General features: G+C 44.1%; 1 protein-coding gene across 1 annotated transcript; it reads left to right on the forward strand.

Annotated features, from left to right (window-relative positions):
• Positions 1–1,008: 1,008 nt before the first annotated feature.
• Positions 1,009–20,204, forward strand: MAB21L3 (mab-21 like 3). The gene is made up of 6 exons (XM_060236300.1): positions 1,009–1,056; positions 4,358–4,498; positions 6,088–6,379; positions 15,648–15,829; positions 17,469–17,663; positions 19,829–20,204. Exons 1-6 carry the CDS (start codon positions 1,009–1,011, stop codon positions 20,060–20,062), a joined length of 1,092 nt encoding a protein of 363 aa, XP_060092283.1. The 3' UTR covers positions 20,063–20,204.
• Positions 20,205–25,466: the final 5,262 nt, after the last annotated feature.

The raw sequence follows: 25,466 nt of genomic DNA on the forward strand, positions 1-25,466 counted from the left end.
TTGGGGAGAGGCACTAGATGCTATACTGAAAATTTGGTGCCTTTACCCCAAAAAACAGCCCCCCCAGAGCCCCAGATACCCACAGATCAATTCTCCGTGATTTTCTATGGGAATAAATCTTAGGGAATAACAGGGTTCCCAGCAGACATTTCCCTCCCCTCCCCTCGCTTTCTGACGACCCTGAAGCGGGCGGAAGGTCTCCAAGCCGGGGGATCCCCTGCCCCCACCTGGGGATTGGCAACCCTAGTCAAACTTCTTGTTCCAGTCAGACCGGTGTGGGTCAGACCTCTTGCTCCAGCGGCTGCTTGCCAGCCGCTGTGGGTCGGATGGAGTGCATTTCCCCCGGGGCTCTCACTACGTGCTCCGGTCACAACGCGACCTCTTGCCAAAAGCCACCCGCTCTCATTCGATTGATGAAGGAGCGGATCGATTGTTTCCCTTCCAGCTCCGCTGGTGTGTCTGGGAGGTTATGCGCGCAGGCAGGCCATGCCTGGGCCATTGGCAGCTCCCGGGAGGCGGCGCTGGCTGTGTTTACAGTCAAGAAAGCCCAGGCAAGTGCAGGCCAAGCCTCAAGCTGCGTGGCATTTACAGTCAATACAGCGGGAGAGAGAAAAAAAGAGATAAGAAGCAGAGGCCGTGTCAAAACCACCGCACTGCTGAAGAGGGCAGCTGGAAATGGGGTGTTGGAGGAGTGACCTGTGGAAGGGCAGGGCTGAGCTGCTGAGCGTTTAGGGCAGGCAAGGCAATGCAAGAGCTCCGGCCCGGCTGAGAAAGGGCTTTGAGGTTTAATTGGGGACGGTTGGAGTTTTCTTAATCTCCCCACCGTTATGTGCGGGGCAACGTTAGGAATGGCTTTAAGCGCCCAGCTGCGGGTGCTGCAGAGTGGGAAGGCGGCTTGCTCCCCTCTTTCTCCCCTTGCAGGGAGGGCCGGGGCTTTCAGCTGAGAAAAGCCACCCGTGAGAATCCTGCCAAAAGAGCTGTCCGAGAGGGCCGGCTTCTGCCAGGAAAATGAAACCGTTCACGGAAGAGGCTGTGCAGCACTACCTCCAGAATAAGGTAAGGGTGCTTCTGCGGGGCTCTCACGGGGATTAGAACTCAGGACTGGAGGCGAGACATTTTCATTACAGGAAGGTTTAAAAGTAGGATGGCATAAAAACCTTCTAAATAATATTTACTTGTGTATCTAGTTCATTATCTCCTGCCTTTCCCTCCAGTGGGAGCCTGAAATGGCTTTTGTTGTTCTCCTCTCTCCCATTTTACCCTCATAGCAACCTTGTGAGGTAGGTCAGGCTGAGGCTATGGGTGTGACCCCCAGGCCCACCCACCAAGTTCCAGATCTGGAGCCAACAGCTTGGAAATGGAACAAGTCAAAATGTCCATTCTGGAGGAGCAAGGATTTGGTCATGTAGGGTTGCCAACCTCCAGGTGGAGCCTGGAGATCTCCTGGAATTGCAGCTGATTTCCCAGCAACGGAGAGCAGTTTTCCCGGAGAAGGTCTCTGCTTTGCAGGGTGGATTCAAGAGCATTCTATCCCTCTGGGGTTCCTGACCTCCCCCAAACCCTACCCTCCTTGGGCACCACCTCCATATCTCCAGGAATTTCTCAACCTGGAGTTGGCAACCTGCTTTTGGCGAGGGTGCAGAGCCTCACAGGGTAGCATTTTTAAAGGGCTTGGAGAAGCGCCCCATTACCTGGAAGGGAAGGAAGCCTAGGTTGTGACATTTGGTTATAAGCACTGTTCCCTCTAAGCCGAGTTAGCGTGAGCTAGCTCACAGATGTTTAGTCTCCAGCTCACACGTTTTTGTCTTAGCTCAGGAAGGATGCTCGGCTGACATTTCGTATCAGGGAACGAAGGCCAGCTCCTTGCCAACCCTTCCTGGGGATCCCCCTCCACCTTTCCAAACCCCTCAGAGTTTGAAGAAGGCCGGCGGGACTGGCCACTTGGAAGGGAAAGGGGGCAGAATTTTGGCATGAAGTTAGCTGGAACTGGGGGTGCACTTCAGCTTTTCCAAGTCCGGCCTGTGAAATTCCTGGGAAATTGGCTAAGAAGATAGAATACTCCCATGCACATTTCATTCCGGACGGCCAGACGGTGACATTATAATGATCATGGATCTTGTTTTGTGATTCCTGCCGCACTTTGGGGTCAGCTGCATCCCTGTGCCACTGAACAGGAAGGTCCCAATGCCTTTAGAGCAGAGGTGGCCAAACTTGCTTAACGTAAGAGCCACATAGAGTAAACGTCAGATGTTTGAGAGCTGGAAGGAAGGGAAATGGAGGGAGGGAGAGGTGGAAAGAAAGCAACTTTAACTTTAAATGCAAATAAAGCAACTTTAAATGAAGTGATTTAAAGAGACAAATGCCTTCTCCAAGCTGGCCGAAAGGGCTTTGAGAGCCACACACCATGTGTGAAAGAGCCACATGTGGCTTTAGAGCATGAAAAGATCTTCTTCTGAAGGGTGTTGGGCGGGGGGATGACCAAATTGTGCTCTTTGGCTTGTTCCGACACATAGTTCTGGTTGGTAAACTGTACTGTAGCCTGCTAGGGACTGCAGTAATCCCTCCCCCTCCAGTAAAAACTTTCACGCATCAGATGCAACGAGATGGTTTGATAACTCAACCCAGGAAGGTAAAGGTAGTCCCCCTGTGCAAGCACCGGTTGTTTCCGACAAGGAATAAAGAATTTGACAAATCCCAATGTGTTAGTCCTTAAAGATTAACAGCCTTTTATTCCAGGATGAACTTCTGTGAATCCGAGCTCACTTCCTCAGAGGCACTACAGAGAAAATAATTTTCCTCATATTTATTAGGAAAGTTACAACGGAAGAGGGGGGAAAGGTGAAGTGTTAGGGGCAGAGAGAGGTCTGATGTTGTTAATCAAAGGTGACTGGAACTGTTAATGGATGATGATAGAAGTTAGAGGTTTTAGCCCCCCCCCCCCTCTCTGGTGAAGTGAGGATAAACAGCAGATGTTTGAGAGCTGCAAGATGTGAACAAATATTACACACACATCTTTATTAAAACTCTTAATACTTTTTTTGTGCAGAAAGATAAAATACATATGTATGCATTCTACAATATGACCATGCTAGAAGGAGGCTTTTTAAAAAACAAAAGCTGGGAATAACAGTCCCCATAAAACCAGCATAGGGAAAAGTTAGGGATTTTTCTTTTCTTTTTTTTGCATCTGTGGAAGAAGGAAACACACATGTACCATATAAATCACTGACTGTCCTTTGCATCATTATGCATCTCTTCTTGCCTTGACACCAAGGCTCTTACAAGAACTATGAAACCCTGCACAGCTCTCTTTAACTCCATCCCTGCTTCCAGTGTCTTCCTTGGTTCTTGTGCTCTCTTTCCCTGCTCTAGGTCTCTGGGTAACCTCTGTGGTGGAGGAGAAGAGCTGCAAGCCTGTATTTCTCCCTCCTTCCCAGTTTCACACATAGTGGGAATAGTTGCTTACCTATGGGTCAGAGCTCAGAGGCTGACTGAGAACCTGATGCTAAGCGTGTTTACTTGAGAGTAAGCCTGCATTTTCCTAGGAGCTGCAAAATATGTGTGAAAGAGCCGCATGTGGCTCTCGAGCCACAGTTTGGCCACCCGTGTTCTAGCACAATACAATATGTTAAGAACACTCAACATGTGGTGAGCTCCCCTTCATTGGCAGTCTTCAAAACGCGGCTGGATGATTATTCGTTGGAGATGCTGACCCTGCATGGAGCAGGGGGTTGGACTAGATGGTCTGTATGGCCCCTTCCAACTCTATGATTCTGTGTTTATAAATAGTGGCTGCCGTTGAGTTATGAAAAAGGGTAATGAGCCCAGAAACCCAAGTATCTATTTAAACAGGAAGCATTTAATGTCTTGCATAGTTCTAATTCCACACTTCCACGTTCTATCTTTTGCGGACTTTCATGACATGTTTTGACTTGTCATGTTGCAGGACCCCTTTCTATTCATTCTCAGCTGCATGGCCAAGGGACGCAGCCAAACAGCCAGGCCGAGACCCTTTTCCCATGTGTGCTAAGGCTGCCAACTCTAGGTCAGGAAATTCCTGGAGATTTGGGGGTGGGGTGGAGCTTGGGGGGAAGGGGTTTGGGGGAGCGGGACCTCAGCTGGGTATAATGCCTTAGAATCCACCATCCAAAGCAGCCATTTTCTCCAGAGGAGCTGATCTCTTTTGCCAGGAGATTCCAGGAGTTCTCCAGGGCCCACCTGGAGGCTAGCAACCCTACACATACATACCATTATTCATGGGTCTACTTGCATCTAGGGATCCTTGGTTCAAAGGCTCTGGCGAGTGGTTTGGGGCCATTTGCAGCAATGTGACAGAAACATTGGCTTATGCCCACAGGTGGACCTGAGGCACCGCGTGGTGTCCACAGCTGTGGCTGAGGTGCTGCAAACAATCCAGCGGTTGACTGCTGAAATTAGCAAGAAGGACTCCCGTTTCCAGGCCATCTCTATCTCTGGTGTTCATCATGAGAACCTGAAGGTAAGGGACTGAGAGACCCTAGCCTTCCAGGCACTGAAGGAGCCCAGGAAGTTGGCTTCTCTTGATAGGGTTGCCAGGTCTGTGTTGGACAATACCTGGAGACTTTGGAGGTGGATCCAGGAGAGGGCGGGGTTTGGGGAGGGGAGGGGCCTCAGCATGGTACAATGCCCTTCAAAGCAGCCATTTTCTCCAGGGGAGCTGGTCTCTGCCAGTTGGAGGTCAGTTGTAAAAGCAGATCTCTGGGCCGCATCTTGAGGTTGTTGGAACAATCAGGGTTTACAATGTACAAAGAGTGAAAAAACAAAAGCACTGTAATATCTTGATTTACAAGTGCGAATGAATTGACCAATTCCAGCGTAGCACAATTCACGAAGGATCACAGTCTGTTTGAAACGTTCACAAAGTCCATCAAGTAAAGAGCTCAGCCTGCAATGTTAATTTCACAGCCCCCAAATTAATCCTTCATTGAAATCATGCAGCTGTGTAGTGTGACAATGGACACATCCCGCGTGCCTAGGAAATTGGTGGTTCTGCACGTGAAATTTCCACATGAAATATTGAGAAGAGCATCGGCTCGTCATTATAAGGTGACCCTGAAGAAGAATCTCTGATTTGAAATGGTCTTCTGAGATCCAGATGTGTCCGTTGTCGCACAACACAGCTGCGCGGTTTCTATGAAGGATTAATTTTTTTGGCTTTGACGTTAACAAGGGAATTGCGGATTGAGCCTTCGTTTGATGGACTTTGCGAATGTGTTCAAACAAATTGTGATCCTTCATGAATCGTGCAACATTGGAATGGTTCAATTTATTCGCACTTGTAATAAGATATTGCAGAGGTTTTGTTTGGCTTTTTTTCACCACCTGGAGGCTGGCAACCTTATGCCCACTCCTTCCCCACCCCACGGGCCTTCTCTGTTACAGCTCCGTGCCTCTGGAACCAGCTCCCGGAAGAGGTGCGGGCCCTGCGGAATCTGGACCAATTCCGCAGGGCCTGTAAGACCATCCTTTTTAGGCAGGCCTTCGTAGACTGCTGACAAAGGATGGCTGCTCAATCCACCAAATGATTCTATCTAGTGACCTCTGCCACTATGTAAATGGACAGAATAGCGCCAGGACCATCACCGCTGCTGTTAAATTATGGAATGGTTTAGATAACTGGAATGGTTTTAGATATTGTTGTTTTAAATTATTGTACAATTTAAACGTTGTTCTTAAACTTACTGTATATATTGTATAATTTTATTTGAACCTGTTGTTAGCTGCCCTGAGCCTGCCTAGGCGGGGAGGGTGGGATATAAATAAAATTTTTTATTATTATTATTATTATTATTTGTAATACAAGGTTTAGGCCTACCCTGCCAAATTGTGTCAGGGAGTTTTGAAGTGCATTGTGTGCTGTAACGTGTGACAATGTGTGCCAAGATGTGGGAAATGGGCATTTGGGATGGAGGTTCTCAGGGCCTTTGTATAAGAATCTGCCTTTGCTGGACAGCTGCGTCTGTCCCTTCTCCATCTTCAAGAGCCTTCCTTTCACTGTTTTGTTTTGCAGCTCTTTCTCCTACCTGTTTCCTTTCTGTATTTTCCCAGGTCTTAGCGCCCAGCCAGTTCCTGGTCACAGTCCCATTGGTTGGCTTGACGGGCTACAAAGAGCGCCAAGTGCGGCACTGGCGTTACTACACGGTGCACGGGGCGAAGCTCCTGTCTCCCGTCAGGGATCCTGAGGAGCTGCAGCAGTGGCTGGAAGTAGAGCAGTTCTCCAAGAGCCTTCCCCAGTGGCACGAGGACGATGTCAACATCGAGGGCGACCTCGTGCCCGCCAGAGTTCTCTCTGTCTTCCGAAACCTTGTGGAGAAATCGATCGACAGTTGCAGTCTTGCTGGTGAGTCTACTGTGGGAAGAACCACTGCAAACTTTGGAGCAGCACTTTCTCACCATCAATTGCTTTTGGCCTCCCCCTTTTTCTGGGACGGTTCCCAACAGTGGGTGGGAGTTACACCCCCACAGAGAGGCAGCCTTTTGAAAGCCAGTGTGCTACAGCAGTTAAGAGTGTTGGACTAGAACAGCGGTCCCCCACATGGTGTGTGTGGGCACTATGGTGTCACTGATGCCTTTCCCGGTGCCTATCAAGTGTTTTCAGGAAGTGGGGGTTTTGCTCGGCAAGGCTTCTGACTCTCAAAAGCTTATACCCTGGTTAATCTTGGTCTTTAAGGTACTACCGGTGTATAAAGTGTCCTTTGTCAAGGGACATTTGGTCTCTGTACAGAACAGTCTTATCAAATTTTCCAGACAGACCTACTGAATTTTATATTTCCCTCCTCCTGTCAGAATGAAACCACTTTTGCCCCATCGTCATAGATTTGCAGCTCCCACAGCCAACACAGGAAATACGTCAAGTATCGTGAGATCTCTCTACCAGCGAAAACGGGATTTGGTGGCAAGCAAAGCAAAAAGTATCGGATGGAAAAGGGAAATCATTGAAGCAGCCAGCCTACTCTAGGACTGTAATATCATAGAAAAACATCGGCGGCCATTGCTAGGAGGCTAAAATTTAAATAAAATGTTTAAAGTATTCGGGACATTAAAAACTGGTGGAGCCAACAGAGGTGACGATTCTAAGATAAAGACTATTGGACATTACTGTTAATAACCATTTTAGAAGCCTCTAGAGGAAAAAGGAAATTTTTTTTAAAGTGAAGCAGAAAGTCGCGACCACCATTTTGGAAAAAATAAAAACTTTAAAAATTAATATCTGAGCCCAGGAGGCTCTGAGGACAGTGAAATTAGGCTTATTGGAAAGAGCAAGCCTCACTCTTTTAAATCTGATAGTTAAAATTTAATTTGGTGAGGTCAAAAGTTTCGGTGTTTTTACATGTGTTTTTCAGTGTTTTTACAAGCAAACCCATGCAAGGTCTGCTTCACTGGAGAAAATGCAGGACCAATTAGATGCAGTGGAAGCCAGGATAATGAAAGGGATGAAAGAGATAACTGCTTCCAAAAAAGAAATTAGAAAAGATATTGAAGAGCTAAAAAAAGATATAGAGGATCTCAGAAATGAGACTGTGGTGACATCAAAAAAAGTGCAAGAGGTAGAAGGGAGAGTGAAAGTACATGATTCCACCTTGTTAAAAATACAAGAAAAAGTGGCAATTCATGACTGCAAATTGATAGATAGATAGATAGATAGATAGATAGATAGATAGATGATAGATAGATAGATAGATAGATAGATAGATAGATAGATAGATAGATAGATAGATAGATAGATAATTTTATTTATATCCCGCCCTCCCCGCCGAAGCAGGCTCAGGGTGGCTAACAACATCATTCAAATTTCTATTATACAGAAAACAAAATTACATTTAACATTAAAATTCTAATACGTTTAAAATTAATTAATTAAATTAATAAAAGTGCTAATGCTAAAAGTGATGGAGACCCAGATACGTCTGAGAGGAATACCTGAGGATGAAGAAACTGATTTGAAAGAATATATAATAAAAATAATTGCAGAATTTTTGGAGGAAGATCCTGAAGGGACTAGAAACATGTATGTGTATAGAGTGAAGTCACTATATGCCAAAAAAAATAATCTACCAAGAGATGTGGTTATAAGATATATGACAAAAGAAATGGTGGGAAAAATCTTGAATAAAAACTTTGAAAAGACATTGATAGTGGGAGGCAGCAGAGTAAGAATTATGAAGGTGTTGCCAAGACAAGTGATAAATGACAGAAGAGCATATAAGAAATTGACAGAAAAATTACGGGACAATGAAATGAGGTATAGATGGATAATACCTGAAGGTTTGAGCTTTGAGCTACAAGGAAAAGGGATTACAATTACAAGCACACAGGAACTGCGTGGATTTTATGAAGAACATAAAGAATTTGCATCATGATGGATTACAAATTATTATCTTGGAATGTAAATGGACTAAATTCACCACAAAGAAAAAAGGCAACGTTTCATTGGATTAAAAAGCAAAATTGTAATATAGTTTGTTTACAAGAAGTACATATCAAACAAAAGGATTACACATTTTTATGGAATAAGCAATTGGGACTAGAATTTCATTCATTGGCTGAACAGAAGAAAAGGGGAGTGATTATTTATATTAAATAAGAATTGGATTCAAAATTAGTGTTTAAAGATAAAGATGGAAGATTTGTAGCGGTAGAAATAATATTAAATGCAAAAAAAAATGTTGTTACTGGGACTGTATGCACCAAATGGAGCAAAGGATGCTTTTTAAAAAGACATTATACAACAATTTGATGAAGTGACATATGATCAAGTTTTGATAATGGGGGACTTTAATGGAACAATTAAGAACACACTGGATAGGTCTGGGGGGAAAAAAATAATAAGGAAGGAAAATTGCCAAAGTCTTTTTTTGAATTGGTCAAACAAGAAAATTTGGAGGATATATGGAGGAAATTTAATCCTGAAGTGCGGGACTATACCTTTTTTCCAGCAAGACATAAAACTTTTTCCAGAATTGACATGTTGTGGGGTACTAAAGATTTAGACCTTATAACAAAGAAAATAGAGATTTTACCTAAAATAGGGGCTGATCATAACCCAATAATGTGGATTACAAAATTGTCTAAAAAGTTGAGAAGATGGAGATTGAATGAAGATTTACTACAGAATAAAGACATAGTGACATCTCTAGAAAATGAAACGAAAGTTTTCTTCCAAATAAATGATAAAGAAGATATAGAATTTGAGATGGTGTGGGATGCTTATAAAGCAGTAATGAGAGGAATACTGATTACACTGAATAATAAAGACAAGAGGGCAAAAGAAAAACAGATGCTGGACATTCAAAATGAAATAAAGAAAAAAGAAGGAAAACTGAGGAAAAGGCCAGGGAAAAAGAAAATTATGAGGGAGATTACAATATTACAAACACAAATGAGACATTTGTTAAATAAAGAACTGGAATGGAATCTAAAAAGATTGCAGCAAAAATCTTTTGAGGGAGCAAATAAACCCAGAAAATATTTGGCCTGGCAACTGAAGAAAAAGAGAGAAAGTAAAATTATTACTAAAATTGTGGTGGAGGGAAGAGAGGTGGTAGATCAAGAAGGAATAAAAAGAGAATTCTTTAAGTATTATGCCAAATTATTTAAGGGTGTTAAAGAAAGAAAAGATGGAAGAGTATTTACAAAAGATTAAAATAGCACCCTTAACAGAAAATATGGGGAAAGTTTTGAATGATCCAATTGAAAAAATAGAAATTGAAGCAGCAATTAATGCAATGAAAAATGGAAAAGCACTTGGGCCAGATGGATATACAGCTAAATTTTTTAAAACCTTCAAAGAGTTAATACCAAAACTTCAGAAGTTGATGAACATGATAAGAATAAAAGAGAAAATACCAAATACGTGGAAGGAAGCTGTTATTTCGTTGATTCCAAAGGAAGATAGAGATGTCATGAATGTAAAAAATTATAGACCAATCTCACGATTAAATAATGACTATAAAATATACACAAGAATCTTGGCAGAACAGCTGAAACAACATTTGACAAATTTTATAAAGGAAGATCAAGCGGGGTTTCTCCCCAAAAGGCAAATAAGAGACAATATTAGAACTGTTGTAAATATTGTAGAATATTATGAAAGACATTCAGAAAAGGAAGTAGCATTATTCTTTGCAGATGCAGAGAAAGCATTTAATAATTTAAATTGGGACTTTATGTTTGCAGTAATGGAGAAAATGGAGTTGGGGGAAAACTTTATAAGGATGATAAAAACAATATATACAACGTGCAAGGCTATGTATAAATTCAGATCTTACAGAAGACATGATAATTAGCAAAGGTACAAGACAAGGCTGTCCGCTTTCCCCACTGTTGTTTATAATGACTCTTGAAATCTTACTGATGCAAATCCAAGAAGATAAAGAAATAGAAGGATTAAAAGTAAAAGGATTTATTTACAAATATAGAGCATTTGCAGATGATATAATGTTTATAAATGAAAATCCCATACAAGTCACACCTTTGTCGTTAGCTAAAATACAAGAATATGGGGAATTGGCGGGACTTTGTATTAATAAAGGGCCCTGCGGGATTTATCTGCGTTCCGCAGGGCCTGTAAGACCGAATTGTTTAAACAGGCTTTTGCGGTCTAATTGAAAAAGGGCTGCCACCGGACATCCTACAGAATGCTGGCGATCATAGTTGAGAAGTCAATACCGCCTATACTGGACTGAAATAGCGCTATAGAATGGTTTTAAAGTTGATATGTAAATTATGGTTTTATATGTTTTATTGGACTGATTGTTTTTATGATGTTGTAAGCTGCCCTGAGTCCGCTTGCGGAAAGGGTGGGATATAAATTGAAAGTAATAAATAAATAATAATAAAGAAAAATCAAAACTTCTATGTAAAAATATGCAAGTAAATAAGCAAAAGGAATTGCAGAGGCTAACGGGGTGTGAAGTTACCTCTAAGGTAAAATATTTGGGTGTGGAGATAACAATGAAGAATATTGATTTGTTCAAAAATAATTATGAGAAGCTATGGATGAAGATATGTTAAAATGGAATAAACTTAATTTGTCATTGCTGGGCAGAATAGCTGCAATTTAAATGAATATTCTACCAAGAATAATGTATTTGTTTCAAACTATCCCGATTGTGAAAGACAGTAAACAATTTAATAGATGGCAAAGAAAAATTTCAGAGTTTGTGTGGGCGGGGAAGAAACCAAGGATTAAAATGAAAATTTTAACAGATGCAAAAGAGAGAGGCGGATTCCAATCACCAGATTTAAAATTATATCACAAAGCAGTGGATAAAAGAATGGATGATGCTGTTAAACAAAAAACTCTTAGCATTGGAAGGTCATGGAAATAAATTTGGCTGGCACGCTTATACGTATTATGGGGGGGAAAAGATGGGTGGTTTTTTCTCTCACCATTATAAAAGAAATAATTTGCTAAACACATGGATGAAATATAAGAAATATGGAGATGAGAGAAAACTGTTATGGATGGTGCCAGCAGAAGTAATAAAAATAACAGCTGAGACGGGTGAAGAAAAGTGGTTGTCATATAATCAACTATTAAAAATACAAAGTGGCAAAATAGAATTGAAAACTGCTGAAGAGCTGAATAATAAATATGATTGGTTCCAAATGCAACAAATAAAGAGCTTGGTGGATAATGATATTAAAACGGAAGGAATAAGAAAAGAGCAAACAGAAATGGAAAGAGTTCTGCTTGGAGACAATGAAAAATTAATTTCAAAATTATATAAATTACTTTTAAAATGGTATACGCAAGATGAAGTAGTGAAATCTTGATTAAGTGGGCAATAAATGTAAATAAAGAAATACAGATGGAAACTTGGGAATATTTGTGAAGAACTCTATGAAGCTTTCAACGTGTCATAGTATTAAAGAGAACTGTTTTAAAATGATGTATAGATGGTATATTACTCCTAAAAGGTTGGCAAAGACAAACAATAAGATGCCAGACAGATGTTGGAAATGTAAAAAACATGAAGGTTCTTTCTACCATATGTGGTGGACTTGTGAAAGAGCAAAAAAATATTGGCAGATGATTCAACAAGAAATTTCTAGGATCTTGGGATATGAATCTTGGGATATGAATTTAAGAAAGTTGCAGAGACTTTTCTGTTGGGATTACAAATGGAAAAATTTCCAAAAGAAGATAAAACTATAATTTGGTACTTGCTTTCAGCTGCTAGGACATTATATGCGCAGTTGTGGAAGCAAGAAAAAATACCAGAGAAATGGAATTGGATTGTAAAAGTTATGACATGGAGTGATATGGACAAATTAACAAGAATTTTAAGAGACTATGACTTAGAAGTTTTTAAGATGGAGTGGAAAAAGTTCAGAAGATATGTAGAAAAAGAGTGGAAAATAAAAGGACATTGAACAATTTTTGATAATGATTAAGTCTTAGAAGGAAGAAGAATGTAAATTTTTGTTTTTATTAGTTAAGGGTACCTTTTAATATTAGTATTATAAGTAAATAACACTGGCGGGGGTCAAGTAACGGGGGGAGGGGTGGTTAGAAAGTAATATATGGGATAGATAAAAAGAAGTTATTAATGATGCAGGAATAAGATATTGTTACCATATGTTACTAAATAAAAATTGTTTTAACAGAAGAATGAAACCACTTTTAAAATAGCCAAACTCTGCCCCAACGGTATGTTCATCAAGGTAGCACCTGGTTAAGACTTTTTATCAATGATGTCCGCTCTGTTGACATCAGCCTTAAATGGCACTGAAATGTTATTGTCTCTAGAATGTTCTCTCTAAGCTGAGTTAGTGTGAGCTAGCTCGCAGTTTTTTAGCCTCCAGCTCACACCTTTTTGTCTTAGCTCAGGAAGGAGGGCCCCAGAACGAACTAATTTAGGCAGTAGCCAAATGGCTCACTCCCAACTTTACTGCCAATAGCTCACGAAGTAGAATTTTCCTCACAAGACGCCACAGTTTAGAGGGACCCTTGCTCTAGATGTGCTGGTGACTCCATCTGTGTGTCACTCTTGGCTGGTTTCTGTCAGCAAAGGGTTCATTGAAATTTCAAAATGATCAAACTTGTCTTTGTTCAAAACTAAGTTTCATTTATTGATTACAACAATGCTACTCTCTACACAGGTTCATTGAAACTGATAACGGATAGCTAGCAACATTGGCATTTATGGATATACTTCAAAGGATTAGAGCTTTAAATCACTTCTCATAATAAAACTACAGTCGCCCCTGCAAGTAACACTTTCTCAGGCCGCTTATCTCCCACCGGTGATGGTTGTTCTCTCCCCCCTGGTGATGTCCTTGCTCTTTCTTGGGAGGCGCCAGAGAGGCTAGCTTGGCGCTCTGCACTTCAAAGGCCTTGCTGGCCTTTGGAGTTTTGGCAACCTACATTCCCACCCCTCCTCCTTCTCTTGCAGGGCGCAAGGGTTAGTGGCACAGTTTTATTCAGCAATAGGGTTAGTAAGCGGATATCAAAAAGCAATTATAAAGCATTTAATGACTTCAATGAAACATATGCCTGACAGTTTCTGACCATAACAAAGACTGACTGACCACTGAGAGCCAACTTTCCTTGCAGACTGCAAGTTTAGCCCAACCTGCTGTGTGTGATGGTGAGGAGGGGAGAGGGAGGGATGCTGCTATAGAAGGAAGCTTCAGCCCATGTTTGTGGGGGGGAAGTGCCTTTTTGTGGAGCACCAACTTAACATAAGAACATAAGAGAAGCCATGTTGGATCAGGCCAATGGCCCATCCAGTCCAACACTCTGTGTCACACAGTGGCAAAAATACACACTAACACACACACGCACTGTGGCTAATAGCCACTGATGGACCTCTGCTCCATATTTTTATCCAATCCCCTCTTGAAGCTGGCTGTGCTTGTAGCCGCCACTACCTCCTGTGGCAGTGAATTCCACGTTAATCACCCTTTGGGTGAAGAAGGACTTCCTTTTATCCGTTTTAACCTGACTGCTCAGCAATTTCATTGAATGCCCACGAGTTCTTGTATTGTGAGAAAGGGAGAAAAGGACTTCTTTCTCTACTTTCTCCATCCCATGCATAATCTTGTACACCTCTATCATGTCATCCCGCAGGCGACGTTTCTCCAAGCTAAAGAGCCCCAAGCGTTTTAACCTTTCTTCATAGGGAGAGTGTTCCAACCCTTTAATCATTCTAGTTGCCCTTTTCTGCATTTTTTCCAATGCTATAATATCCTTTTTGAGGTGCGGTGACCAGAATTGTACACAGTATTCCAAATGAGACCGCACCATCGATTTATACAGGGGCATTATGATACTGGCTGATTTGTTTTCAATTCCCTTCCTAATAATACCCAGCATGGCATTGGCTTTTTTTTATTGCAATCGCACACTGTCTTGACATTTTCAGTGAGTTATCTACCACGCCCCCAAGATCTCTCTCTTGGTCAGTCTCTGCCAGTTCACAACCCATCAACTTGTATTTGTAGCTGGGATTCTTGATCCTAATATGCATTACTTTGCACTTGGCCACATTGAACCTCATCTGCCACATTGACGCCCACTCACCCAGCCTCAACAGATCCCTTTAGAATGCCTCACAATCCTCTCTGGTTCTCACCACTCTGAACAATTTAGTGTCATCTGCAAACTTGCCACTTCACTGCTTACTCCCAACTCCAGATCATTAATGAACAAGTTAAAGACCATGGGACCCAGTACTGCGCCCTGCGGCACCCCACTGCTTACTGTCTGACTTCCCCACTGGATGCCATTGCTGGAAAGAACTAAGGTTATTTCAGCCATCTTCCGAAACACTAGTCCCACCTGACTGTACTAGGGACCAGCCTCCACTAATGGGTAGCATCACTCCAGTCTTGGCTCATCTGCACTGGCTCCCAGTTTGTTTCTGGGCATAAGTCAGGGTGCTGGTGTTGACCATCCAAGCCCACCATTCCTGAAGGCCGCCTAATCACTTCTGAACCTGCCCAGCCGCTTTAGTCATCTTCAGAGGGCCTGCTTTGGATGCTCCCAGCCACCTGGGAGAAATAAGGCCTTCTCGGTCATGCCATCAAAGCTCTGGATGAAACCAGCAGGTGGAGACTTTTTTGTTTCATTCAGCATCCCATCGATGATCACTCCTTCCTAACCAAAGTTCTTGTTTTGTATGTATTTTAACTGTTTTGTACGTATTTTAGGCTAGCTCTTTTAAAAAAAAAACCTTTTAAGAATTGTCTTAATGAGGTATATTTAAGACGGGGGGTTGAGTTTAATGGTTTGATAATGTAATCCTGTTGTGTATATCGGCTTGTGTGTATCATCCACAAGAACCTTGAAGAGCAACCAGATTTTCAGTGTGTGAGCTTTTGAGAGTCAAACCTCTCGTCATCGGAGAGAGTCAGAGACTCATGAAAATCCACACTCTGAAAACCCTTTCGGTCTCAAAGGTGGTACTGGACTCCAATTGAGCTGTTGTTCTGCAGACCAACATAGCTACACTCTGAAATTTTTATCCTGTATATTAGTCACTTTGGCTGCCCTTGTAAAGGCAGAAAGGTGGGATAAAAATTTTGTTAATAATAATAATAATAATCCTGTTGATGTTGCCGTCCAGTTGATGTTGTCCTGTTGATGTTGCTCCTCCCAGACAAAGTCAATATTGTGGAAGGTTCCGGCTCTGCAGTCCGTGTCACTGTCGAGACCTCCAGTTTCCAGGGGGAGGTCGAGTTGGTTCCAGCCATCGAGATCCCAACATGCTGGCCTCAGAAAAGCAAGTGGCCCCGGTGCATCAAGTCCTGGCCCTGCCGGGAAAAAGCGCAGTGTGTTAAGGTATCGGTAGTTTTTGGAGACTCTTGGCTTTGGCCCCAAAACCTCTGGCAAAAGAAGGTGCACAGAGAGGCCACAACAATTATTCATCAACTTGTCTAGAGATCCCAACTATTAGTTGTGGCAGCTATGGGATAGTGTGTGTGTGTGGGGGCGGGGGGGGTGCTCTGAGGTAATTGCCTTCTGGACTGAAGAACATCCAACGCCCCCTCCTCTGGCTTCTCCTATAGATACTTTATACCCCAATCAAATAAAAAGGGGGAGACAAGCTTTAAGATAGAGATGTGCTCCCTAAAGGTCTTTTGTTTACAACCTTGCTCGATTAAGGCTGCACTTGTATGTGAGGTAAAACAGAGAACACTGCTTCTTTGACTTGACAGACGAGAGACAGAGGGAGATGAGCAACAAAGGTTTATTTAACAGAAAATTAGAGTATTAAATAACAGAAATATGAGGTGTGGACAAGTTAGTAAAACTGAATCTCAAATAGTGTCAATAGTCCCTGGAGGGAGATTGGATTCCCCTTCCTCTGGCCAGGTTACCTCAGAAGGTTCTAGGCTGCTCTTTTCTCTCACAGAGCGCCTTTCCACAGAACCTGCACAGATCAGTTCAGAATGACGGGCTCTGAACAGAATGCTTATTTGTCACACTGAAACAAGCTTTCTTCATAAAAAGCTTGGCTAATTTTCACAGCCACGAAATCCCACTCCCCAAAGAATTTTTTTTTTCTTCACCCTTCTTAAATTGGCTTACCCCCTTCCACCCAGTGGAGTTCCACGGGCTGACAATAAGGCCAAAATCACAAGGAATTGGCTCAGAGCTCTGAGGGGACTTTTAAGGAAGATTGCCACAGTGCTACTCTCCAGTGCATGCGTTCCCCCACAGATTTCATCCGCCCACCTTTTTAAAAAAAAAAGAGATCAGAGCCTGCACTACATCTATAAATAGAAGTTTATCTCTGTTTCGGACCTTCTTTATAGGAAGCTGCCTTACTCAGAATCAGACCATTGGTCCATTGAAGTCAGCATTACTCAGACTGGCAGGGGCTCTCCAAGATCTCAGGCTGAGGTCTTTCACATCACCTACTGCCTGGTCCTTGTTAAATGGAGATGCCAGGGATTGAAGCTGGGACCTTCTGCAAGCCAAGCAGATGTTCTCGCATGGAGCTACAGCCCCTTCCCTCCTTGGGGACAGTATCTGGAGAAAGGGTGTCTTTCCCATAACTCCTCCAAGGGAAGACGGTCACTTCCAGATTCTTTCTCATGCTTCTCTGAAGACAGCAGAGAGCGATTTAAAGAATTCAAGTCATCCGCAGCTGCTCCTTAGGCGCATGGCAAATCCTGCAGGTGAATCACAACAGCTAAAGTTTGAGCATCATCTTTGTAAAGAGTTTCCAATTTGGATGAGCGCTAAGTGCTCTTAATGGGCCCATTGTGCCATGAAATTTTAAGTACGCATTCGATGCTTTGGAATCTGTTTCACAGCCTTGGAACGCACCCAAGGCCTTTGGGGTAGGGTGGGTGGATGTAAGGACTGTGAGCAGTGAGGCATTTCCGAGTGCGAATTCTGGCATTGGGGGATTCCTGATCCTTGCTGGCTGGCCCTTCTTTCTCCCCACACTTTCGGCTTGCTTCGCCCGCAGTCTTTTGGCCTCGACCTCTGGGCCACTTCCAATCACCACTGGCAGCAGAGCTTCTCCCGCGCGGAGCACGTGCTGATGCAAGGCCTCGACGAAGACGGCGGGTGTCGCAGGATGTGCTTCCGGGTGATGCGGCAGATGAAGGAGGATGTTTGGTGTGCCGGGAGCAGGCCCATCATCACAGCCTTTCACTTGCAGGTAGGGAACACTTGCAGGTAGGGGGAGGGGGTGCCACTCCATCTGCTGCCCACCTGCTTGTGCATCCTTCCCTTGCCTCTTCAGGAACCTCCCGTGGCCCGCGCTCCCTTCTCCCGTGCCTGGACGGTGCCTGGCTCAGGACAGTCTTGTGCTGCTGCCGCTGTGGACTATGAGCTTCCCCAACAATGCTGGGCAGGATCTATTGTTAGGCCCATGATGGAGCAGGGGAAGGAGGCACAAGTGGGCAGCAGGAAAGGCCTGGGGGTGATGGAGTTGGCAGCAGTGAGCCCCACCAGAAGCCCCAGCCCCGGGTCGCTGCCCTGTTTCAAAGTGTGCTTATGCCGGCCCTAATCTGGAGCTTTGTCCCAGTCTGCCTGTTATCTGGCAAGAGGTGGATAGAGATGCCAGAATCCCATCGGGTCTGAAAGTTCATAGTGTGCTAGCAGAAAAGCGAGATTTGAATCCAGGAGTACCCTGAAGACCAACAAGATCTAATGAGACCTTGAAGACCAGCAACGTTTTGTAGGGCATAAGCTCTCGAGAGCCAGTATGCCCTTTGACTCTTAAAACCTTTTACCCTGGAAAAGCTTGGCTCAGGTAGGCAACCATGATGGTCTGAAGCAATAGAACAAAGTCTGAGTCCAGTGGCACCTTGAAGACCAACCAAGTTTCGTTCTGGGTATAAGCTTTCCGGTACATGCACACAAAACTTATACCCACATTCATTCATTCATTCATTCATTCTGAACATATGAAGCTGCCTTATACTGAATCAGACTCTGGGTCCATCAAAGTCAGTCTTGTCTACTCAGACCGGCAGCGACTCTCCAGGGTCTCAAGCGGAGGTTTCTCACACCTACTTGCCTGGACCCTTTTAGTTGGAGATGCCGGAGATTGAACCTGGGACCTTCTGCTTACCAAGCACATGCTCTACCACTGAGCCACCGTCCCTCCCCTCCCCATTCATTCATTTCCTTTCTAAACCGCTCTCCCGCATACTTAAGGCTCAGGGCAGTGTACAGTATTCAAAGAGGTACAATAATAAGCATTGAAAACAAGATTAGAACAAAACAGATCCAAGATAGATACAATGACCATTCCAGATGGCATCTAAAACCCAAATTTATCCTTATCCTGAGGGGGAGAAAGAAAGGAAAGCCAGGCTAAATAAAGACCATTGCTGTCCTCAGCTGCAGACTTGGTGGAACGTCTCTCTCTTACAGGCCCTGTGGGACTGAACCAGATCCTGCAGGGCATGGATGTCATGTGGCAGAGAGTTCCACCAGCTCAGAGCCAGGGCCAAAAAAACCCTAGCTCTGGTTGTGGACAGCTGGTTATTTTTAGGCCAGGGATCGTCAGTAGATTTTTCTCTGCTGAGCACAATGTTCTTTGGAGGGTATATCAGATGAGGCAGTCCTGAAGATACATTGGTCCCAGACCATTTAATTTTAGGGCCTTAAAGGTTAATACCGAAGCCTTGAATCTGATCCAGTATTCAACCTGGAGCCAGTGCAGCTGGCAAAGCATCAATTGGCTATGTGCTGTTGATGGGGTTCTGGTGAGAACCTGAGCCGCCGTGTTCTGGACCAGTTGTAACTTCTGAGTCAGTCAGAGCGAGTCAAACTTGTTTGGTGCCCTGGGACTCCAGCTTTGTTCCTGGAAAAACTTGTTGGTCATAAGAACATAAGAGAAGCCATGTTGGATCAGGCCAATGGCCCATCCAGTCCAACACTCTGTGTCACACAGTGGCAAAAAAATTTATATATACACACACACTGTGGCTAATAGCCACTGATGGACCTCTGCTCCATATTTTTATCTAAACCCCTCTTGAAGGTGGCTATGCTTGTGGCCGCCACCACCTCCTGTGGCAGTGAATTCCACATGCCAATGTTTCCTATTTCTAATATATTAGAAGAAATTTTTATTGTTGGTCTTTATGTTTTTTGCAATATGCTCCTCATAGTCCCTTTTTGCCTGCCTGATCACAGTCTTGCATTTGATTTGCCACAGGCTGTGTTCCCTTTTACTAATCTCACTTGGGCTGGTTTTCCACCGCTTAAAGGAGTCCTTCTTACCTTTTACAGCTTCCATTACTTTGTTTGTTTGTTTGTCTTTGAGGTGCTACTGGGGTATAAGGTCTAATCTTTTGTGACCTTTTGCAGATGGTGCTTTTCTGGACTTGCGAGAAGTATCCTCGCTCCAAGGACTGGCGCTGTTTCGGCAAAGCCTTCCTGCGACTGGTGCGGAAGCTACACAAATGCGTGAGCCAGCATTTCCTGAAACACTATTTCCTCAAAGACACCAACCTGCTGAAGTACGCCAACACCAATGACTTGGACGCAGTGGCAGGAAAGCTGGCTGTCTTCTTGGAGACCCCGATGCTTCCCCATGACTGAGAGGAGGAGGAGGGGGCTGGTGAAAAGGAATGCTTCTGAACCAGCTCATCAGTCTTTGCAGAGCTGAGGTCCGAGCAAAGAGACAAAAGAGAAGTCGGGTCTTGAGAGACACTCTGCCTCCTGGGATTTTACTTGTTTCATTTCCCCTCTCGTCTCCAGGACAGCCATTTTGGACAACACACAGTGGGTGGGATGCTGTCATTTTGCTGTTCACAAGGTCTAACATAGCGTTGTTGATCTTGTGAGCTATTTTTGGAATTCTGAGTTCAATTAGTGTGCACTGGTGCACAAGGGCTGCCATGGGGAGCACAGCCAGTCACAGAGATGTTTGCCATGGTTAATCAGCTCTTCATTTTCAGTTTCCATCACGGTGTCTCCATTTGCTGGCATCTGAGAAATGCTGTGGTCCAGTTGCTGAGATAAAGTTTAACTTTGCTCAGGTTTCCTCACTCCTTCGTTGCAAGATGACTTCCAACGAAGGGAGGTTTGACTTTCAAACGTTCATACCCTGAAAATCTTGTTGGTCTCTAAGGTGCTACAGGATTCAAATTTTGGCATTCTTGCGCACGCAGCCATTCATGAGTCAGCCTTCAAGCCTCCTCCAGGACAATCATGTGAACTGCAGGGTACACTTCAGTTATGTTCAACACAAACACCGACGCACCAGGAGAAAGGTGACGATGCGAAGAGGGAGCCAAGACTGTGTCTTCTCCTACTTTCTAAAAGTATTGAATGACCTGGGCTGTCTCCACGTCAAGAACCTTTCGGGTTTTTTCACGTTTCCGTATGTCTTCCACTATTTGTGCACGGATGGTCAACAGCCTGTTCCTTCCACACACACGCACCAGAATCAGTTTTTATTTTAAACCTGTTCACACAGTGTTTCCTGTTTGACGGGGGAAATGTGTAGTGACAAGACTGGGGTGGCCTGCTAGTCAGTTTCTCTTTTAATTTGTTGACGACCACAAGTCCCTTGCAGGAATTAATGTACCACCAAAGAATCTTTCAGTCAGAGGGGCGTGGACCATTGGAGGATTTGAAATTACAAAGAGTTTTTTTTTAAGGATGTAAAGGTATTGCATTATTCCTATCCAGCGTTACTTGTATTCATAGAGCTTTTTAAAAAAAAGAACAGAAGAGAATTGTCAGATGCATCTGAAAGCATGTGGAGTTTTTAGAAATGTTTTTAAAAGGCACTGTGCCATTCCTATGCGGCATTATCCATGCTTCTCGAAATAAAATAATAATAACAATAAAACAAGGTGGGCAGAGAATTCTGAGAATCATGTGGGAACTCAGCTGGGGTGGCTTCAATGTGCATCAGGTGTGAATGGGAAACCACAGCTAACAAATGGAGAGAAAATCATTAGGGTTTGTAGAATCTTTCGGGATCAAGTGCCGTGTTCTACTGGAGAAAGTTTTCCTTCCAGACGTTTCGTTCTCAGCTGCGGAGAACATCCTCAGTGGCGTTGCAGCCAGAGCAGGCGCTCTGACCTTCTTGGCTGCTGTGCATTGAGTGGGGCCAGGGCTGCTGGAGAGCTGCTATTTCTAGGCTGGAGGGGGTGTGATGAAAGGGCAATTGGTTTGTGGATGTGCCCATTGTTTGGTGAGGCTTCCTGGAAGGGTGGTGATAAGGAAACTGGCTGTGGAATGTGACCATTGTTCTGTGTTGATTGCTGGGAGGGTTGGAAGGGGTGTGCTGAGCAATTAAATACAATAGGATTTGTAGAATCTTTCGGGATCAAGTGCCGTGTTCTACTGGAGAAAGTTTTCCTTCCAGACGTTTCATTCTCAGCTGCGGAGAACATCCTCAGAAAAGAAAATCAGGAGAGAAAATCGATTACACGGGCTGTCTGAAGCCTTTATTGCCCAGGTAATTTCACACAGAACCACATCATCAATTGTGGGAAATCACTCTGACTTGGCAGTCTTGGTACCAGTTGCCCAGAAGTACACCTAATTAGCACAAACATATAAGCGCCATTAAACATGAAATACAACAGCTTTTAATGGCCCACTCTCAGCTATTACTGTCTCCCTTCTCACCATACTAAAAATCATTATTTCTAAAATGAGAAAAGTCTGTTCGTACTATGAGCCTGCCCTGCCCTCGATGACCCAGGCTAGCCAGTATCATCAGATCTCAGAAATGAAGCAGGGTTATCCCTGGTTAGTACTGGGATGGAGACGACCATGGAATCCCAGGGTCACTAGGCAGAGGCAGGCAAGGGCAAACCACCTCTGAGCAAAGGTTCATCAGTGTCTACTTGCCACAGGGTATTGATGGAACTCTCTGTCTGGGGCAGTGATGCTCTGTATTCTTGGTGCTGGGGGGGCACAGTAGAAGGGCTTCTAGTGTCCTGGCTCAACTGATGGACCTCCTGATGGCACCTGGTTTTTTTGGCCACTCTGTGACACAGAGTGTTGGACTGGATGGGCCATTGGCCTGATCCAACATGGCTTCTCTTATGTTCTTATGTGACACAGAGTGTTGGACTGGATGGGCCATTGCCTGATCCAACATGGCTTCTCTTATGTTCTTATGTGACACAGAGTGTTGGACTGGATGGGCCATTGGCCTGATCCAACATGGCTTCTCTTATGTTCTTATGTGACTCGGAGTGTTGGACTGGATGGGCCCTTGGCCTGATCCAACATGGCTTCTCTTATGTTCTTATGTGACACAGAGTGTTGGACTGGATGGGCCATTGGCCTGATCCAACATGGCTTCTCTTATGTTCTTATGTGACTCGGAGTGTTGGACTGGATGGGCCATTGGCCTGATCCAACATGGCTTCTCTTATGTGACACAGAGTGTTGGACTGGATGGGCCATTGCCCTGATCCAACATCACTTCTCTTATGTTCTTATGTGACACAGAGTGTTGGACTGGATGGGCCATTGGCCTGATCCAACATGGCTTCTCTTATGTTCTTATGTGACACAGAGTGTTGGACTGGATGGGCCATTGCCTGATCCAACATGGCTTCTCTTATGTTCTTATGTGACACAGAGTGTTGGACTGGATGGGCCATTGGCCTGATCCAACATGGCTTCTCTTATGTTCTTATGTGGCACAGAGTGTTGAACTGGATGGGCCATTGGCCTGATCCAACATGGCTTCTCTTATGTTCTTATGTGACACAGAGTGTTGGACTGGATGGGCCATTGGCCTGATCCAACATCGCTTCTCTTATGTTCTTATGTGACACAGAGTGTTGGACTGGATGGGCCATTGGCCTGATCCAACATGGCTTCTCTTATGTCCTTATGTGACGCAGAGTGCTGGACTGGATGGGCCATTGGCCTGATCCAACATGGCTTCTCTTATGTTCTTATGTGACACAGAGTGTTGGACTGGATGGGCCATTGGCCTGATCCAACATGGCTTCTCTTATGTTCTAATGTCTTTAGCCTTGAAAAACCCCATGGAGTCAGTGTAGGTCAGGCTCTGCTTGACAGTATTTTCCACCCCCCTCCCCCAAAGAGCCTTGAAATGATGCTCTGGAGACCTTCAGTCCCTGACACCCAGCCATTGGGGACCAAAGAACTAAGCTGCTGCGTTGAAAACTGAGTGCCCCCATCCCTTATCTGCGGAAATCCCCCCCTTAGAGCTCCACTACGACATGCTGGTGAGGAGTCACAGGCAGCAGTAGTGCCAGAGAGCATGGCCAACTTGTATTTGTAACCACACCTTTTGTGATTCAGGTGATGGTACTCTGAGCTGCTTCTAATGTTATGTTTTTATAGTACTGCTTCCCCAGGGACACTGGGACACTGTATTGTCCCTGAGTGTGAAGCCGTGGTGCGACCAGTCACATCAAAGTACTACTAAAAATTATCACCAGATAAAGGTCTAGGCTCATGCTGTGGGGAAGGATATGCCCACCTGCTTTGGGCTGGCTCAGCACACCTGTAGCTTTCAGGTGAGTGGACGGAGATGCATGAAGTACCTGTGATTTTATCTATGTCTATCCTTATAAGGTAGAATAATAGAGTTGGAAGGGACCTCCAGGGTCATCTAGTTCAACTGCCTGCACAATGCAAGGAATTCACAAATACCTCCTCCCCACACACACACCCAGTGACCCCTGCTCCTTGCCCAGAAGATGGCACTCCCCACTCCCAACCCTCCAGGATCCCTGGCCAAACTGGCTTGGAGGACCTGTTGCAGCTTGTCTGTATCCTTAAAATGTGGTGCCCAAAACTGAACACAGGACTCCAGGTGAGGTCTTACCAGAGCAGAGTAAAGTGATGCCATCACATCACGTGATCTGGACACTATACTTCTGTTGATACAGCCCAAAATTGCATTTGCCTTTTTAGTCACTGCATCCCACTGCTGACTCATGTTCAGCGTATGATCCACTAAAACCCCTAGTTCTTTTTCGCACATACCACTGCTAAGACAAGTCTCCCCCATCCTATAACCATGCATTGGATTTTTCCTACCTAAATGCAAAACTTTACATTGATCCCTGTTAAAATTCATTTTATTGGTTTTAGCCTAGTTTCCCAGCCTGTCAAGGTCATCCTGTATCTTTCTGTCTTCTTCTGTGTTTGCAACCCCTCCCAATTTAGTATCATCTGCAGATTTAATAAGCATTCCCTCTGTTCCTTCATCCAAATAATTGATAAAGATGTTGAACAAAACAGGTCCCAGGACAGATCCTTGAGGCACTCCACTTGTCACTCCTCTCCAAGAGGATGAGGAACCATCAATAAGAACTCTTTGGGTGCGATCTGTCAACCAGTTACAGATCCACCTAATGGTAACAGGATCCAAACCACATTTTACCAACTTGTAGGATAGTATGTGGAACGTTATCAAAAGCCTTACTGAAATCAAGATAAACGATGTCTACAGCATTCCCCCGATCCAGCAAGATAGTCACTTTCTCAAAAAAAGAGATCAGGTTAGTCTGACATGACTTGTTCTTGAGAAAACCATGCTGGCTCTTAGTAATCACATCCATTCTTTCTAAATGTTCCAGGACCGACTGTTTGATTTGTTCTAAAACTTTTCTAGGTATAGATGTCAAGCTGATGGGTGGGTAGTTAGCTGGAGCCTCCCCCCCCCCCCCCGCCTTCTTGAAGATGAGGACAATATTCGCCCGCCTCCAATCTTCCGGCAACTCTCCTGTTCTCCAAGAATTCTCAAAAATAATAGCCAGAGGTTCAGAAATTACATCTGCAAGCTCTTTTAGAACCCTTGGATACAATTCATCTGGCCCCGAGGACTTACTTTCATTTAAAGAAACTAGGTGTTTATGTACTACCCCTATGCTGATCCTAAGTTGGAACTTCATACCCTCCTTATATGTTCTGTTTTTGCCAAGTTGAGCACCGTTTCCCTCAGAAGAGAAGACTGAAGAAAAGTAGGAATTGAGCAGCTCCGCACTCT

The sequence above is a fragment of the Heteronotia binoei genome, chromosome 4, assembly GCF_032191835.1.
Source record: "Heteronotia binoei isolate CCM8104 ecotype False Entrance Well chromosome 4, APGP_CSIRO_Hbin_v1, whole genome shotgun sequence".
NCBI lineage: Eukaryota > Metazoa > Chordata > Lepidosauria > Squamata > Gekkonidae > Heteronotia > Heteronotia binoei.

Bases quoted from the DNA above. Each gene is read 5' to 3' on its own strand.
- MAB21L3 (XM_060236300.1), top strand. From the start codon at position 1,009: ATGAAACCGTTCACGGAAGAGGCTGTGCAGCACTACCTCCAGAATAAG. The intron at 1,057-4,357 runs GTAAGGGTGCTT...TTATGCCCACAG, and splicing joins AGCACTACCTCCAGAATAAG to GTGGACCTGAGGCACCGCGT. The intron at 17,664-19,828 runs GTAGGGAACACT...GACCTTTTGCAG, and splicing joins TCACAGCCTTTCACTTGCAG to ATGGTGCTTTTCTGGACTTG.